The sequence below is a fragment of the Monodon monoceros genome, unplaced genomic scaffold, assembly GCF_005190385.1.
Source record: "Monodon monoceros isolate NGI ecotype Baffin Bay Population unplaced genomic scaffold, NGI_Narwhal_1 Super_Scaffold_3, whole genome shotgun sequence".
NCBI classification, from domain to species: domain Eukaryota; kingdom Metazoa; phylum Chordata; class Mammalia; order Artiodactyla; family Monodontidae; genus Monodon; species Monodon monoceros.
In genome coordinates, this window is record NW_021703780.1 from 43,443,088 (window position 1) to 43,460,068 (window position 16,981).

A 16,981-nucleotide genomic window follows, 5' to 3' on the forward strand; every position below is an offset into this window, starting at 1 on the left:
TATAAATTCTAATAGCGTAATTCCAAATATTTATACCAAAGGAATCCAACATTCACGCTACCACAACTTACTTTTTAAACTTTTTTTTTTTTTTTTTTTGGTACGCGGGCCTCTCACTGTTGTGGTCTCTCCCGTTGCGGAGCACAGGCTCCGGACGCGCAGGCTCAGCGGCCATAGCTCACGGGCCCAGCCGCTCCGCGGCATGTGGGATCTTCCCGGACCGGGGCACGAACCCGTGTCCCCTGCATCGGCAGGCGGACTCTCAACCACTGCGCCACCAGGGAAGCCCTATTTTTTAAACTCTAAATGAGATTCTCTGCTTACCTCTGCTGCTTCCTGCTGTTGTTTTACTACTGAGGGATCGATCCCAGGATCCTCCAGATCCCGGATGAAGTCTTGAGTATCTTTAGTGGTGACCACCAGTGACATGTGATCACACCAGAACTTCTCTGCTAATTCCATCACATCCAGTAGCTTGGCTTCCCTTTCTTCCACCAGTGTGTGTATGTTCTCCCAAATGAAAACCATTTGGTCTAGCTTATCCTGAACAGCTACAGAGCAGAACAATATCAAAAAGACACACCCTTTAAGCAATAAAGCACAACGTTCTCATTCACCCAGGAACAATCATTCAATTTTCCAAGGATCTAAACCTGGACCAAATTTGGGTTGAGCCTAGTCTACTGGGTATCACTGGGCCCAACGGCCTTTCCAGGCAAATACAGGACCTGAGGGTTTCCTGCTCCTCCGGAACCAAGGTTTCCTGACAAAAGACAATGCTCAGAGGCATGTGAACTCAGGGGAGACCTGAGTTCACCAAGGCTGGCCTTAGTATATTCTTTACGCTCTCCAAATCAAGAATAGAGATATCTGCTTAGTCTCAGGAACACAACAAAGTAGGATACATATTTTGGGCTTACTTCTAGAGTCCTCTTACCGTGAATTTCCACTGACCTCTGCACAGGCCCTTCCTTTTGACCCCAGCTCAGACATTTAAGGTGCTTGGCTAGGGTCCTGGTTGCCGTTTCTGTGGCTATGGGACAGAGTACCCATGACATAAAGTAGTGTAGTCAGAGGAAAAAATACCCCTAGGTTTGGTCTTATTAGCATTATGCTTAACCAACTGATTTAAAGGGCCCGGAGAACATATGGTTTTTGTATCATGGCACATGTTGTAGTTACTCAACTGATTTCACAAACACAGGAAGACATTAACAAGGGACTGGTGTGCACAGCCCTTCCACCCCAAACATGTCACATCTGCAATACCTTTTCTAAAACCTGGCATGTTGATATGCAACTGGACTGTCAAGGAACATTCACAATTGTTTTGAGTAAAGTTCAGTGGTTCCCTCATCCTGAAAGGATTACCTTTGGCAGATATGTCCTTGTCAGTGCCCTGGGACCGAGCGATCATCTCCTCTCCCCTCTGCCTGAGGGTCTCGTACAGAGGCTGCAGCTTCTCCATGTCCACCGCCACGTTCTTATTCTCACTGACCTGCTCCTTGATCTTCTCCACCTCTGCTGAGATGGAAGGCGGCTGCCGCAGACGCTCCACCACACGCTCCAGGCTCTCCAGGATCTGGTCGATCTTGTCGTGGAACTGGGAGTAAAAGAGAAGGGCCATTTATGGAGGAAAAGACCTGTGATGCCAACAGTGGGATTTAAAATGATAACACACCTATCTAATGTCACAGTCAAGAATGAAACCTTGGCCTTTCTGTTAACACATCCATCCAAAGAGTTATATCCAGCTGGTGTGTGAAGACATTCCTAAAATCACAACTCATAGGCACCTCTCTGTGTCACACTGCTTATGGGGATGGGACTGCTTCTTGCAAATAACTGAGTAAATTCATTAAGAAACTGTATATGTTAATATATAATTGGACCACTTGACAGCAGCATTTTACTAGTGCTTCATTTTACCATAATTCAAATTAACTTTGAAAATTAGGTTCAATAATCTGGGTGTTTGTCTGTCAACACTGATAGTTTTATTCACTTTTACTGATTATTTTGGCATCCTCGAAAAGTTATATTATTAAATGTAAAATTCATGGGCAGTTTTGATGAGATGAAAGAGATTTCTTAAGTTATGAGTTTCCTGAACTAAAAAATGTTAAAAAATTAAAAAAAAAAAACAGAAACCTTCCTGATGTTGTAATGGAAGTTTATATTTAATTCCTGGCCAAACACATAGTCAGATCCATGAAAGAATTTTAAATTTCCACTTGCAAAGGCACCACAGGCAATGAAGCAAAGTTACGAACACTTGTTCATTTATAGATTCCACACTATCCTCAACATTAAGGGAATCATCGGTCAGGATTACAGAAAATGGACCGCTCTCATGCCAGTGTATCTAACGATAAAAACCAAAACCTTCAAAACGGAAAATCTGTAGATAACTGCAAATCAACTTCTTGAAAAAGGTATTTTCAAAACGAAAAAAAAAATCGATTTCCAACTGCAAATTTTTTCCTTCTTATTCAGCCTAGCATTCATAGTCTTTCTTCTATTGCCGTCTTGGGAATGTTTCATTAATGATGATAGTAACACTTTCTTTCATCTCTTCCAATGGCAAACACTGCATTCTACTCTGGATGGGCACTTATTTAGGTATCTGGACAACGATGACAGCTGTATGCTTCTTAAATCATTGAAAATTACGTTTTATTTATATATAAGCAGGCGGAGAAATATAAGGATCGGACACTGGCAAATATCACCTCAGAGACCAAAACGTCAATACTCAGAGTTAATGCAGTGAAACAATTTTAGCTGGAATTGAATCAGCAGACCCGGGAAATGTCTTTCCACACTCTGCTGTTGGGGAGACCATCGCACCTGCTGGTGCAAAGCATTACCTGAGCAGACTGAGAAATGGCTTCATCCAGCGCCACAGCCCGCTTTTTGACATCTTCTTTAATTTGACTGTAGAGAGTGTCAGCAGCCACGTACTTCTCTTGGATAGAAAAGCCTTCCCTCGGGCTCAATTCCAGTAACTGCGGCCCAGTTTTGTTCATCTTATCTATATGTGGCTTGTGTTCGGCTATCAACTCTCGCAGTTGCTATAACAAAGCAAACAGCATCTCGGTTTCTCAGAGGCACACCTCCACAGTACAGCTGTCAACATCCACAGCGCATCCAGCTGGCAAGAAACTCCACACAAACACCCTCCCGTCACAAGGCACTGAACGCACAACCCTCTGCCAGGGAGAGATCCCCTGACACAAGGATTAAACAACAGTCTGGTCACGTCAAAGTCCTTTTCAGGGCACATGCAAAAATGCTGGATGAGTGAAATAATGAATCCCAGCTTCATTACGCCTTTCCTACCGAGAGCAGTACAGTCTGACGAGAGTAGTAGCCAAGGGTCATATTACATGAAAGGATTATGAACTCACTACCTCCCAACCTACAGAGACCGAGCCATAACTCTCTGTATTCCTTTCTGCACACTCATGATACATACAAAAATTATTCAAAAGGAAGGAAGGGAGAGGGAGGGAGAGGAAGAAAAGAAGAGGAAAAAACCACAGTAGAAGGTAGACAATGATGAGAGAGAACAATGACAGATAAAGCTAAGTTAGGGGGATTTAAGCCCCCAAGGGATTGTCATTACATTATATGTAAACCAATACAAAATACGTCCATATATATTAATTATATATCTGTGAGTCTCTTCTATGTACATATATCATATGTATGATATATAAACATAAACAAATCTATCTGTATTTATTTTTAAATGTTAATGGCTGCAAGGATAATCAATCCATCAAATACACAGCTGTATACTGAGCATTATCTATAAAGTGTATTTAAGGAAAAGTATGTGACCTATGAATATTTATGCATAATACAGTATCATCTAATCAAGAGATACAATGATACTGATGCTAATGAGGGGGCGTGGAATCCAGGTGGAGCCCCATTCCTTCTAGGGAAATGGATCAATCTGGAATCTTTACACTCCACGGAATCCAGGGTCTCCCGTGACTGCCTGCAGGTTTCTCTGGGGCAGACCTCCGCGCAGCATTGAGGTGCCCTCTACTGTACTCCATTATTCACGAGGTTCCCTAATCAGCAGTTTCTCGTCCTCACCAGAAGATGTGTCTCCAAACTGTTTGCTATCCAGCCCCTAAGAAAAGCCTCTCTGAGAGAAATTATATTCAGGAAAGACAGTCTAGAGGAAAGCGATCTTTCCCTGTAAATATTTTAACTTCCATCATTCATCAAGCAGAATCACCAGGACGGCCACATACCTGGATTTTTATTAAAAGTGCCACTAAAATCAGTCATATAAATTATTTCCAAAGTGGTTGAGAAAACTGGTTCATTACATCATGAACAATCCCCAATGTACTATCCCTATTTTTGAAGTTTTTCTGAAGACGGTCTCAAAACTCTTTTGGAAAAGAGCTAAATAAACACAAATTCAATTTGTAAAAAAAAAATTGGAGGAACGTCTACTGAATCTAACATGCTCTTCACAGCCCCTGGGTGGTCCAGGCTGTGATTTCCTACTTGTGTTTTACATTGTTTGGTATCTTCATGCTGTTTTACAGAATGGAGGTGGTGACAGTAAGACCAGCCACCATGCAATCTCATGGAGAAGAAACGTGTCACACGAGCTCTGGCTTCAATATTCTCGAAGGCATGTTTGAAAACAAGCTCACACTTTGATTACCAAGAGACTCTCAGTAAAGTAAGGAATCTCTGCTGAAAGTTCTTGAGTGGCCTGGAGTCTAAGTAGATCTCACCTGTGCAGCATCACCATGAGACACCTTTGCTGGGAGGTAGCCAGATGAGCCTTCTTAAGACCATTCCATGACAGACAAGAAAAAAGCCACGGGATACCTACTTGGGGATGTGTGCACATGGAGAAAGGGCCCAGCAGGAGATGTCTTTTGCCTCACAGGTAACAGAATGATTCTTGGCAGCTATCCTAAGAGTCCACTTATGCTGGAGATACTTAATGTAAACTTAAAAGAGATCTACCATTTATTTATAACACGGCTCTCGGGGCCATTTTTCATTCCTGGCTAGAATGAACTAGAAGATGTTCCCAAGAACAGTGAAGAGGATGCTGTAGAGTTGCAGAAGAAATGCTGCAAATATTCTGTAAAATTTAGCTTGAACAATTTGAAGACTTGGCTACGAAGTTTTGAAGCTCCCTTTTCTAAATAAAGATCATACATTTGTCTTGAGAACTGAAAGATGATGCCAAACAAGAAAATTAACTCAATTTTGAAATTTTCCATTCAATAATGATCCTTTTCGTCCTATTTGATGTTATGCTAGAAAACAGCTATTCAGATCTCACTTCAGAGTAGAAGAAATCCATGAAACATTTTATACTAAAAATCATTCAGTGGGTAGGCATCAGGATTTCTCCCCCAAATAACCTTTCTACTAAAATTAAATTTAATTATACATAGTTTATAAGTCTCCCACTGAATTATTTAGATAGAACGCCATAAAATTTCCATTTTGCATTAAAGTGTTCTCTAAAGCTCTTCTAAACAAATACTTAGAGATATTCTTCAATGTTAATACACTAAAAAAGTAAACAAATAAGATTAATAAGTATGTTACATACTTCAAACAATGATGTAATATATCCTGAGTTAAACCTGACACACGCACACACACAATGATTAGTCTCAGGGTACACCTTGTACAGATCTGGGAGAGCAACTAGGTTCACAAGATCATAAATAACAAGAATTCCAGACTTTCTTCTGACAGTCTTGAATCCTCTCACTCAAACCCTTGCAAAATTTTAAGCTACATTAACATTTCGGAGACTACTGAAATGAGGGCCTCATAATGCCATTTTATGTGTTTAAAACATGACATTTGTAGATGGAAATATACCCTCTTGTTTACTCATGTAAACTTATAGAAGCAGAGAACTTCAAAATATTTCCATGTACAAAAGGAAAAGAAAAAAAAAGTGGGGGGACAATTTGTCTTTAAACTTCAGCATTTTTTCCTTTTCACAGAATTCGATTTTACAACAATGCTATTTTGACATATTTGTTATAGCGTACATTTTCTCCAAGCTCAATGTCCTTGTCTGTTTGATGTTGCTTCCATGTATTGCTACCTTTTGCTTACATTCTGGATGGCTCTAACCACTATATATTAGTCAAAGTAGTGTACACTGAAAGCAATTCAACATGATCAGTTGAAAGTACTTCGAAAGCTTATTTCTCTAACATTTTAAAACAATGATTTTGTTTCTGTACTCAGTTTACACTGCAAACTACTGGGTAAAAGCTGTGACATCATGATGACATACACAGTGTGCCTGCCCACATGAGTCGTCCCACTGCAAAACTGGACAACAGGGCAGCAACTCAGAGGTAAGCAAACTGTGCAGACCAGAACGCTAAAACTTCCTCATCACAGAAGGTGTCTCCATTAGAAACACCCTAAAAATCGTGATTCTCTTTCCATGGGGTCTCCAGCACTCTCTCTGGCACCAAGCTTACACGATGTTCTTCCTGCTGTTGCCTCAGGGTTTCGTACTCCAGGGCAGGGGCAGGAAGCTGAGTGATGATCCTCTGTACGTCTGTCAGCCACGGCCAAAGTTCTTCATATGTTTCCCAGAACTGGTTAACCAGGGACTGTGCCCGTTCTAACTGCAGATACCTCTCTGAGTTTATCTGGCAGATGGCATCATAGTTCTTCAATACCTTGTCCAGTTTTTTCTAGAAAATCAGATGACAAAATGTGTTTAACCGGGCAGGCAGGCCAAGGAACACATATATATACTCCAGAATGCTTGTCCAGCACAATATACCTGGTGCAGAGTAAGCACTCAACAATGCATGGTAAATGAATAAATCAACAGAGGCTAGTTCGATTTTAATTGCTTCTATGTATAAAAGTTCATTTTAAATTAAAGAAAGGCCCTCCCATGTTGTTGCATAAGGAAGTCCCTCCTTTTCAAGGCTGAATAATATTCCATTGTATGCTAATGGTGTGTTCTTACTACAATAAAAAAAATTTCATATACACATGTAGAAAATAGCAGAAATGTAAAAAATGTCTTGAAAGTACAACTGGAGATCAGGCTGATATATTCCTGCAGTGGATTTCTATGCAGTTGTCAAAAATCAGGGGATTTGATGACATGGAGAACTTCTCAAAAAAAAAAAAAATTAGGTGACAAAACCACAAAAAAATAAATAAATAAAAAGCCTCAAGTTTTTATGACTAAGACACTGAGCTCTCCAAACATAATAAGCAAAATTCTCCAGCCATTCTTCTAGGTCTTCTAGGTGAGAGAAAGGTCTGGCATGAGCCTGGCAACACTGACATTACTTTCTGTTAAAACATAAGGACTCTCTTTCACAAATGAAATTCTAAGAGGAGCTGCTGGTCAGCAAAATTAATTAAATAGATGAGAAGCAAAATAGAACATTATGCTATCCACTGATGTTATGGGGTGGTCACAGAGATCTCGATTATGGTACAAATTCACTTCATAATCCAAAAGCAAAAGATAAAGCACAACAGCAACCCAATAAGCCACAGAATAACACAAAAATTCTCTCATGATCATCTGTATTTTTCACACCAGAATCTTCACAAAAATAATAAAGGAAAGATTAAATCATAAACAAGTGAAGTGCCACTGCAGAGTATTTAAATAAAAGATTAAGTATTAAAATACAGTGCACATTCTACTATTTGCCTATGGTATACCTTGAAAACAATGCACCGTCTTTTAAAATTTTTTTTTTTTTTGATGATGAGAAACAATGCCGTATTTTATTTTATTTTTTTTTGCGGTGCGGGCCTCTCACTGTTGTGGCCTCTCCCGTTGCGGAGCACAGGCTCCGGACGCGCAGGCTCAGCGGCAATGGCTCACGGGCCCAGCCGCTCTGCGGCATGTGGGATCTTCCCGGACCGGGGCACGAACCCGTGTCCCCTGCATCGGCAGGCAGACTCTCAACCACTGCGCCACCAGGGAAGCCCTGCACCGTCTTTTAAATGTGATATTACGCATATACATTTGTATATATTGTTTTTGCCATGGGATATTTTCCTACCAGAAGCATTAATATATATTAATTTCTTTAGGCTTCTCAGATGTCTGAATATGAATTGAACTAAACATTTTTATTTATGGCTGGTTTTCCATCAATGTAAAGGATCGTTAAAACTACATAAACTGAATACTTCCTTAATGATTCCGCTCCTTTTTTCCTATACAGATTACTGTAACTTTATACAGAATGAATTTCAGTTACAGAGAACCACATACTTTGAGTTTTATTTCAGCTCCAGCGGCCCAATGTTCCTGAAGCCAATAAACAACAGCTGACATACAGAATAACAATTTATACTATAGTAACAGTGATAATACAGAGAACATTAATTGGATGCTTAATGTATCCCAGTTACTCAAGGACTCAAACCTTAACTGCTTTTCTGTCTATTAAAAAAGATTATCCCCAGGGTGATTCCCTTAAGGAGTATTCCTTTCACTCTTATTCTATAAGCTTGAAAAATGCCTTATTTGAAACTAATGACTTAGCTGTTTAAACAGCAGCTGCGGATAAAGGAAAAGCGCTTTTCTCAGAGTGAAAGCCCCACACATGCTGTTTGCTCACAAGTCTCACATCAGTCACGTGGACGAGATCATACCTTCATCGGCTGCTTTTCCTCTTCGCTGCATGTGCTCATGATTTTATGTCCAGATTTAACAAGCTCATCAATAATATCCTTGTGTCGCAAAATCTCCATGGTGAATGTCTGTATTTACCAAAACAAAGATTTTTTTTTAAAGAGTGTATGACTAAAACAAAAACAATTAGGCAAAGCAGTTAAAATGACCAAGTTACATTCAATCATGCAAGTGCATTTCCTTGGAGCACACTGACAAACCATGTAGATGCAACTGGAAATGTGTGTCTTCACCTTTTGAACCTGCAGCTGAGCGGAGGTCTGGTCTTGCTCAAGCCTGATGTCACCCAGAGATGTCAATTTTTTGTCTGTTTCACTAATCCAGGCTAACTCTGCATCAGCCGCTTGGTCAAACTAAACAAAAGATAAATAATCAGGTCAGCAAGTTCCTGTAACTGGTGCCAGAGAAATACCTATCTACATTTCTTTCAAATACCCTTATCACACAAATGGAAAATGTGAGCTTGTCTCTTCATGGCAACCTGAAATAATCCATGATAGTGACTGATGTTATAAAGAAAGGAGAACTTTCCACAGAGAAAGTAAACACAACCTCTTAAAACGTGCTGGATCCGTAACACGACATTAATGATGTGAGGACAGCTAATACTGCTGCCTTCTCTCTGGTGGTGGTAAGGATTTTCTCTTTAACAATACTGTACAAATTGTGCAGCACAGGGAACTCTACTTGATGCACTGTGGTGTCCTAAATGGGAGGGAAATCCAAAAGGGAGGGGATATATGTATATGTATGGCTGATTCATTTTGCTGTGCAGTAGAAGCTAACGTAGCATCATAAAGCAGCTATACTCCAATAAAAATTAATTAACAAAAAAAATCATAGTGTGTTCATGATCCTGTACTGCAATAACTGAAGAAAATGAGGAACTCTGCATCTTTCTGACATGGAAAGAGACCTGGAAAAAGAATACTATACAAATTGAAAAGCTATAAAAGTCAGTAGCTGGACACCATCTTTTTTTTTTTTTTTTTTGCAGTACACGGGCCTCTCACTGTTGTGGCCTCTTCCGTTGCGGAGCACAGGCTCCGGACGCGCAGGCTCAGCGGCCATGGCTCACGGGCCCAGCCGCTCCATGGCATGTGGGATCTTCCCGGACCGGGGCACGAACCCGTGTCCCCTGCATCGGCAGGCGGACTCTCAACCACTGTGCCACCAGGGAAGCCCTGGACACCATCTTTAAATCACTTCATCCTTCACTTTATCACATTAATATGATATGCAGATAGCATGCTGTTATCAAAGTACAAAATCCCTAGCAAAAAGAATGACATATTCCCATTTATTTACTCTGTGTGTATACGGGAAATACCTTTCTATGTATGCAGAGTATACCCCCAAATGTCTCATGTATCATTCTTTTACATCTCATTTAATAATAGCAGAAAACATTTTCAAGAGCATTCTTAAAGATTTTTTCTTGAGCATAACAATAATTCATGGTAGAAATTTGTGAAGTATGGAAAAATATACAGAAGAAAATTAAAAGCTGGAGTTAATACCGTTGGTATTTTAGTGAATTTTCTTCCAGAAGTTGAGACTTAGAAAGCTCTGGGATAATACTGTATAAACAGTTTCATATCCCGCTTTTTCATTTATCATGAACATTTCCCATGTCATATAAATGTGATTTTTAAAATACCATCATTGTATTCTAGCATACCTGGATATTTTCACTTAGGTTCTCTGCATTTTTTCACTATTATATAAACAAGCCTGTAACGAATATCCTTGTATATAAATCTCTGTTGGCATCTCTAATTAGTTCCTTAGGGTAGATTCCTAGAAGTTGACTTCTAAGTCAAAGAGCATGAACATTTTCAATACCTTGCATCAGATAAACCCCATGCCTTCCAGTTACCATAAATGAGTACAGAGGGCAAGTGACACCACAGCACCAACCATAAATGGTAACTAACAAAGCCCCAGTGGGAAAAGTGAAGGGGAGTGGACGTTGTGATTTTCAAGTCCAGTACTGCCAGAACCTCTAATGTTTCAAGAGCACTTGGAAATCCAGATTGGGGTCAGGGGATAACTAAGGGAGGAGAGACAAGGGTGGAGGTAAGGAACTAAACTGGAAAACAGTTCATACTTTTAAGACACTAGGCAACACTCCGCAGACTCACAGGAGGATGGGGTAGACCTACTTTTACCCTATCTCACAAGCACATCTCAGAGCCCTGGGCATTATACACAACGCATACAAGGAGGCTCCGGGAGGAGAGAGAAGAAAGCAGAGCTGCTATGAGTCTTGGACCCGAGGAGAAGCACGGGGGTGAGTTCCCTGGGTTTTCTTTGGCTTCCCATACCCTGGACTGGATGCTGGAGAAACTGCCACCCAGGAGCACCCAGAGGCGCAGAAAAAGCCCCAGGAAAACCTGTCTCCAGTCAAAGGAGCAGGAAAGGGTCGGCCTTGCAAGACAGAAAACGTATAGACAATAACCATTCTACTCCAACCAAACACCACAGAAAAAAAGCCTTGGCCTCCCCCCACTGCTGCCAAGCAAGGCTGAATGCGGAGCCCAGATTTCCACCCTCCTGAGCCTGGGCCCGACACCCCTGCCAGGGTGATGTCAGCGAAGTCGGGAGCTGGAACTTTCACTCCCACAGGCGACCACAGGCCCCTGCTCCCGGGTCAGTGGAGACCACATGGGGAGTCTGGACCTCCCTCTCTCCTCAGGGTGGCATCAGGGAAAGCCTGTGGACAGTCAGGGTTTTCACCATGGTGTCAGGGAGCTGGAACTCCCACTCCCACCCAGCAGTGAGCGGCGCCCGCCCCCGCCCCCCCTTAGGTGTCCCACAAGGCTGCCTGGGGGACCTGGGATCTCCCTCCACCTGGCAGCATCCCTGCTGCCTCTGCCAGAGCGGTGTCAGGAAAGCCGGCTAAAACAGAAGGCTTAATGAAGACCCAAGACACACAACACCGAGAACCCAGAAGAACTCAAACCGAATTAAAGAGGATTATCAGCAGAGGCTAATACCTAGAAGATGATGTGAGAATTATCTGGCAGATTTTAGAGCAGCCATGATAAAAATGTTCCATGAGCAATTTCAAACGCAGTGGAAATGACGGAAAAATTAGAAGGCCTCAGCAACAAAATAGCAAGTCTCAGCAAAGACACAGAATATATGGAGAAGAACCAAATGGAAATTTTTAGAACTTAAAAATGTAATAACTGAAATAAAAACTCAGTGGATGAGACCAAGGAAGAGGACAGAGGAAAGAATGAGTGAAGCAGAAAACAGAATCACAGAAATCACCCAGCCTGAATAATAGAAAATAGACTGAAAAAAATGAACAGAGCCCAGGGCCTGAGGAACTATAATAAAAGAAAGTTCAAGTCACTGAGTCCCAGAAGGAGAGGAAAAATTGGCTGTGGCTGGAAAGTACGCAAACATTCTTGAAATAATAAAGTTAGAGAAATGGAGACCAGATTTGTGGCCAGGAGTTGAGGAAGAGGCAGAGGTGGGAGAGGGGATGGGTGTGGCTATAAAAGGGCAGCATGAGGGGTCCCTGTGACGGAAACGTTCCCTGTCTTGATGGCAGCCGTGTCAATTCCCTGCTCATGACGTTGTACCATAGTTTTGCGAGACGCTACCACTGGGGAAACTGGGTGAATGGTACAACGGGGCCTCTGTATTCTGTTTTACAGCTGCATGTGAATCTACAGTTATCTTAAAAGAAGTTAATTGAAAAAAAAATAACTCTGCGTGGGTAACCTCTCATCTGTAAGTCCTGTTTGCATTTTCTCTTTTAGATCTATGCTACCAAGTTGCCCTGGATGTACTGATTCATATTCCCACGAGCAGAGTTTGGCTATCCCCTCATCAAAATGGGGTACATAATTTATTCTTTAATAATCTTTGTCAAGCTTATCAGTGAACTTTTCTTAATTATAAGGGCATAACCTGCCAGGGCAGCCTAGCACAAAAGACAGCACTGATTAAGTCACTGTGATGGTTCCAATCTCACAGGTAAAAAATTACCAATTATATAAGTGAAAAATTCTTAATATTACTGAATTATTATTTGTTTACATTTTTTTTCTACCTATCATGAACCCACTTGCTTTCACCTTTACTAAGTAATGAATGAGTAAATGAATACTAAAGCTATTTGCAGGTCAAGTTCTTTTAGTCAACAAGTTTAGACAGAAAAAATTCAGATAATCATCTAAATATGGGCCAAAGCAGAAGTATAACAGGGGTTAAAATAATACTTCTACATTTACCTTTAAAAACCAATGGCATAAAGATATGAAAAGGAAGATATGGTGTAACAGACCTTTACTTAATCTCTAGAAGTGCTACCAAACAAAATCTGAATATAAACCAACATCTAACCAAAAATCATGCAAAGTCAGGCTGCTCTGAGACTCCCCTGGTGTCGGGGCAGCCGTCACACTGTCATGTGTGAGGACTGGACACATATCCCATGGGACCTCCTCCAAGTGTCACACATCTGAGAGGATCGCTGACAGGCAAGGTTGCTCCAGACAGAAATGCAGAGCTTCAGTCGTCAGAGTGGGCGAGCTCCCCCATAGGGGCAGTACTTCTAAAATGACTCCGCACGTTTATATATTCAAGCAGAAGTCTTTCTCTTTCCTATGTTTCCCATAACGGCATGCATTGTTTTCTGAAGCCGCCTCGTGATTTGCACGTAGCAGTGTTAATAAATATTCTGCCCACTAATTCATTACTTTTGCTGCTACGGGGACAAGTCAGAACAATGTGGACTCCAGAAGGAATCTTGATAAGCCACTTGAAAAACTCTATCTTCATCTGGTTCAATAATTGTTACATGACTTAGTTTCAAATGGAACTACTCATTAGCAATTGCTGATCAATGTGAAAAAGAAAAAAAATTTCATCAACTAATTCAGCAGCTTCAGATGTGGAAAAAGAAATCGTCACAACAAACAAGTGGAAGAGTCTGATCATTTGCTTTCAAGCCGCACATGGTGGAACTCCAGGGTAAAGCTCTACTATGTGACGCACTCAGCACAAAACTGAGAAAAAATAGTCCAGCCCTTTCTACCAGAGTGCAAATGCTGCAAGATATCAAGAATAAAATTTAACAGGAATTGTTTTTCTTCTACTGGTCCCTGAAAAAAATAAAGTGATGCCCCCACCCCTCTTGTTTGTGTTCAGGCTATTTTTAGGATTTATACGACAGTCCTCATAAAGAAAGGCAGTTTGCTGGTGTTAATATTAGTTTAATAATAAGTCTCCCTTTCTGGAAGAAAAAAAACAAAAAGCATCCAATGAAAACCAGTATGATGATACTTTCTGGAAGAAAAAAAAAAGCATCCAGTGAAAACCAGTATGATGACACCATCCAAGTTGCCAAAACTCAAAGCTGAAACTCAAACACTATTTCTTGAACCAAGGCAAATATTTGCTCTGCTAAAAGAAAACAAGACTTTAAGCAGAAATTTCCCTCTGTCCTTTGAAAGGTTTTTTTATTAAATTAGAAAATATTTAATGTCCAACAATGAAAGGAGTACTCCCAGGGTCTACATGAAGCAATTTACAGTCAAGCAAGGTGTTTTTATTTAGGTCTGTGACTCTTTCAAACAACTACTTAATGTGAGTATTTCTAACAGACCATGAAACGGCTTATTTCACATGTGAGTAACGTGGATAGCAAGCTGCCTATACCAAATTTTAGTAAATTTGTTTACTACTCATACAAGTAGCAAAAAAATAACTTCAAATGAATTGTAGAGAGTGTTAGCATCCTTAACTGCATCCTGGGAAATATTCTAATACGCATCATCCCTGGAGTCCAACCATCAACCCCAGCTACTCTAATTCCTAGTATAGTTGAACTAGTATTTCAGAAACTTCCTACAAGTTGGTGAAAAACATTTTAATTGGCTACTCTCTAAATATTCCTGAAAAACACACTGTAAAACAGTAACTGCCAACATTCTACTGAACACACTGTTCTAAGTGCCTGAACATGCAAGAATATACAGTTGCTGTCAGGATAAAAGGGCATAATGTGGGTATTACCACTAATCCCATTTACAGCCGAGGAAGCCAAGGCAGAGAGAGGTTAACTGACTCACCAGAGGTTACCCAGCTTGTAAATGTCGGGTCTGAGATTCAAACCATGGTGGTCTGACCCCAGAGCCTACACTTGCGGTTGCCCTGTTACATCCCTTGTGCTTGTACACAATTTGGGCTCAGTCACTCAAAATATTCATGGGATTTCACCAATATCGGCTCAAATACCACAACAGTCAATAAGTGGTGGGTTTTCACTTACTATTTAAACGTTTCTCCCATGTCTGACAAACTGCTTTTGTACTTATCTAGAAAGTTTCTCTTGCGTGTAAGCAGAGGTTTAAGAAAGACAGAGTGATAAGCAAACTTTAACCTCCAGGACATCCTCTTACTCCCTTCCCCTGGCGAGGGTCTTAGTGCTTGCTTTCTTTTGATTAGCAGTTTCCTTCCATTTTTCTTCACATTATTCATAACCCAGCCCATATTTTCCCACCGTAAACAAATCTCACTTCCGTGGGGGAGGTTTCCTTCTAGTTCTTTAAAAGAAATTAATAGGTGTTATTTTTCTCCCAGGCTGATCCCTAATGACCCAATGAACTGTTTATTTTAATTGCACCCATGTGCCTTTATATTGGGGGGTTATGAAGGCCCAATAAAATAAGGAAGGCAATTAGAACTGCCAGAGAGTGCCTGGGATGCCCAGACCCAGTGAAATACACACTTTAGCACCTTCTGATCATTGCACATTTATAAGAGGCAAAGGACAACAAAATGCTCTGGGGTTTAAACAATCACAGTGATCTGAATTCAGGCTGTAAGTCTGTACGTCTTTCAAGCAAAAGCTCCTTTCCCCATTTCCACATGGGTCATTTGGTGCAGTGAGCAATTAGAGAAAGAAAGCAGCAAAGCTAGGTTACTTTGTGTAGGTTTAACATGCAAAAATACCCACAGTTTCTAACTCAGATAATGGCAGGCATTGTGAGAAGGAGGCAGCTGTTTTGCTTTTTTCTAAAGTTCACAATCACTATTTACTAAGCTGCCTTATTCCACTCAGGTTTTTCTTAAAACTTATGAATGGGCCCAATTAAAAAAAAATCCTCTTCAGAATATTGATGCCTGCAAATCTGCAGAGTCAGACTCAGGAGCTTATTAACTGGTCACAATGAATGTACACCGTCCTCAGGCATCTGCCAATAATTGAGGCTGTTCCATTATTTCCAAAATAATAATAAACATCGCTCTACTTTACGTAAGGCTCTTGGCCCTATGATCTCAAAATTCAGTGACACATCTTTTCAAAACTGCTATGTGATACAGAATTAACATGAAAAATCTAACCACGTTCACATCAGTTTTTTGAAGACTGAATGTATACCGGACGGATACGAAGCACACACTAACGAGAAGGTATCTGGACGCCCCCTTCCCTCCTCTCTTCAGACCTCAGCCCTTTTCCATGTTTGCCTGATATCTTCCATGTCAATCAACACCCTCTGTGATGGTGGCCTGACTGTTCACAATGTCCCTACATGGTTGCTGAATTCCAAAATGCAGGTTATACCGGTATAAAGGAGGCAGGCCTGTACATAAACAATCTTAATGTCAAAAGATGGAAACATCTTAAGAGAAAGCTGCTTGGAAAACAGGACATTCAGTTATTTTCAATCTAGTTGAATTTAGTCCGGTTATTCGGGGACGAAGCATCAAATCTATAAATTTAAAAACTACCAAGTCATTTGCAAGGCCATATCCTCACTCCATCACTCGTGGTTGGGTATGTCGGGGGAGGGATCTGGAAGGAGTAGCTCTTAATAAAACAAGATGTATGTGCCTAAGGTATGCAGAAAAAGATGGACTGCTGTCAGATCAGAATGGTAGATGATTTTATACAACGTAAAACAAATCATACAAAATATGCGGTTCATATCCAAGTCTAAAGATTTTTTTTTGCACCATTCCTTTAGTATTTCATGGATACATTATCACTGGATAAAGAGAAAACAAGTATTTTAGTATCAAACTGTACTCTGGTCCTAATTCCAAACATCTATAAGTGGGCAAGGTTATAAAACAATTTTCAGTGATATATTAGGTCCTTTCTAAACTTGTTAATTATGAGTTTAGAAACTATTCTTTTGAGTGCAAAACTAAATCTCTGCCAAACCAGAAAGACAGGTACCAGTGTGTTCTTAAATTTGCCGAGAGAGAGAGAGAGAGAGAGAGAGAGAGAGAGAGAGAGAG

The 16,981-nt window shown here is 40.7% G+C and overlaps 1 protein-coding gene across 17 annotated transcripts in view; it reads right to left on the bottom strand.

Moving 5' to 3' along the window:
* Positions 1 to 16,981, bottom strand: part of DST (dystonin) — a 497,869-nt gene that overhangs the window by 52,885 nt on the left and 428,003 nt on the right. For all 17 annotated transcript variants that reach the window (XM_029242504.1, XM_029242501.1, XM_029242518.1 and 14 more), the window contains 6 exons: positions 8,944 to 9,063; positions 8,671 to 8,778; positions 6,507 to 6,725; positions 2,871 to 3,074; positions 1,372 to 1,603; positions 325 to 551 (listed from right to left, as the gene is read on the bottom strand). In XM_029242504.1, the coding sequence (XP_029098337.1) occupies positions 325 to 551; positions 1,372 to 1,603; positions 2,871 to 3,074; positions 6,507 to 6,725; positions 8,671 to 8,778; positions 8,944 to 9,063 (1,110 nt within the window). The remainder of the gene's footprint in view (positions 1 to 324; positions 552 to 1,371; positions 1,604 to 2,870; positions 3,075 to 6,506; positions 6,726 to 8,670; positions 8,779 to 8,943; positions 9,064 to 16,981) is intronic.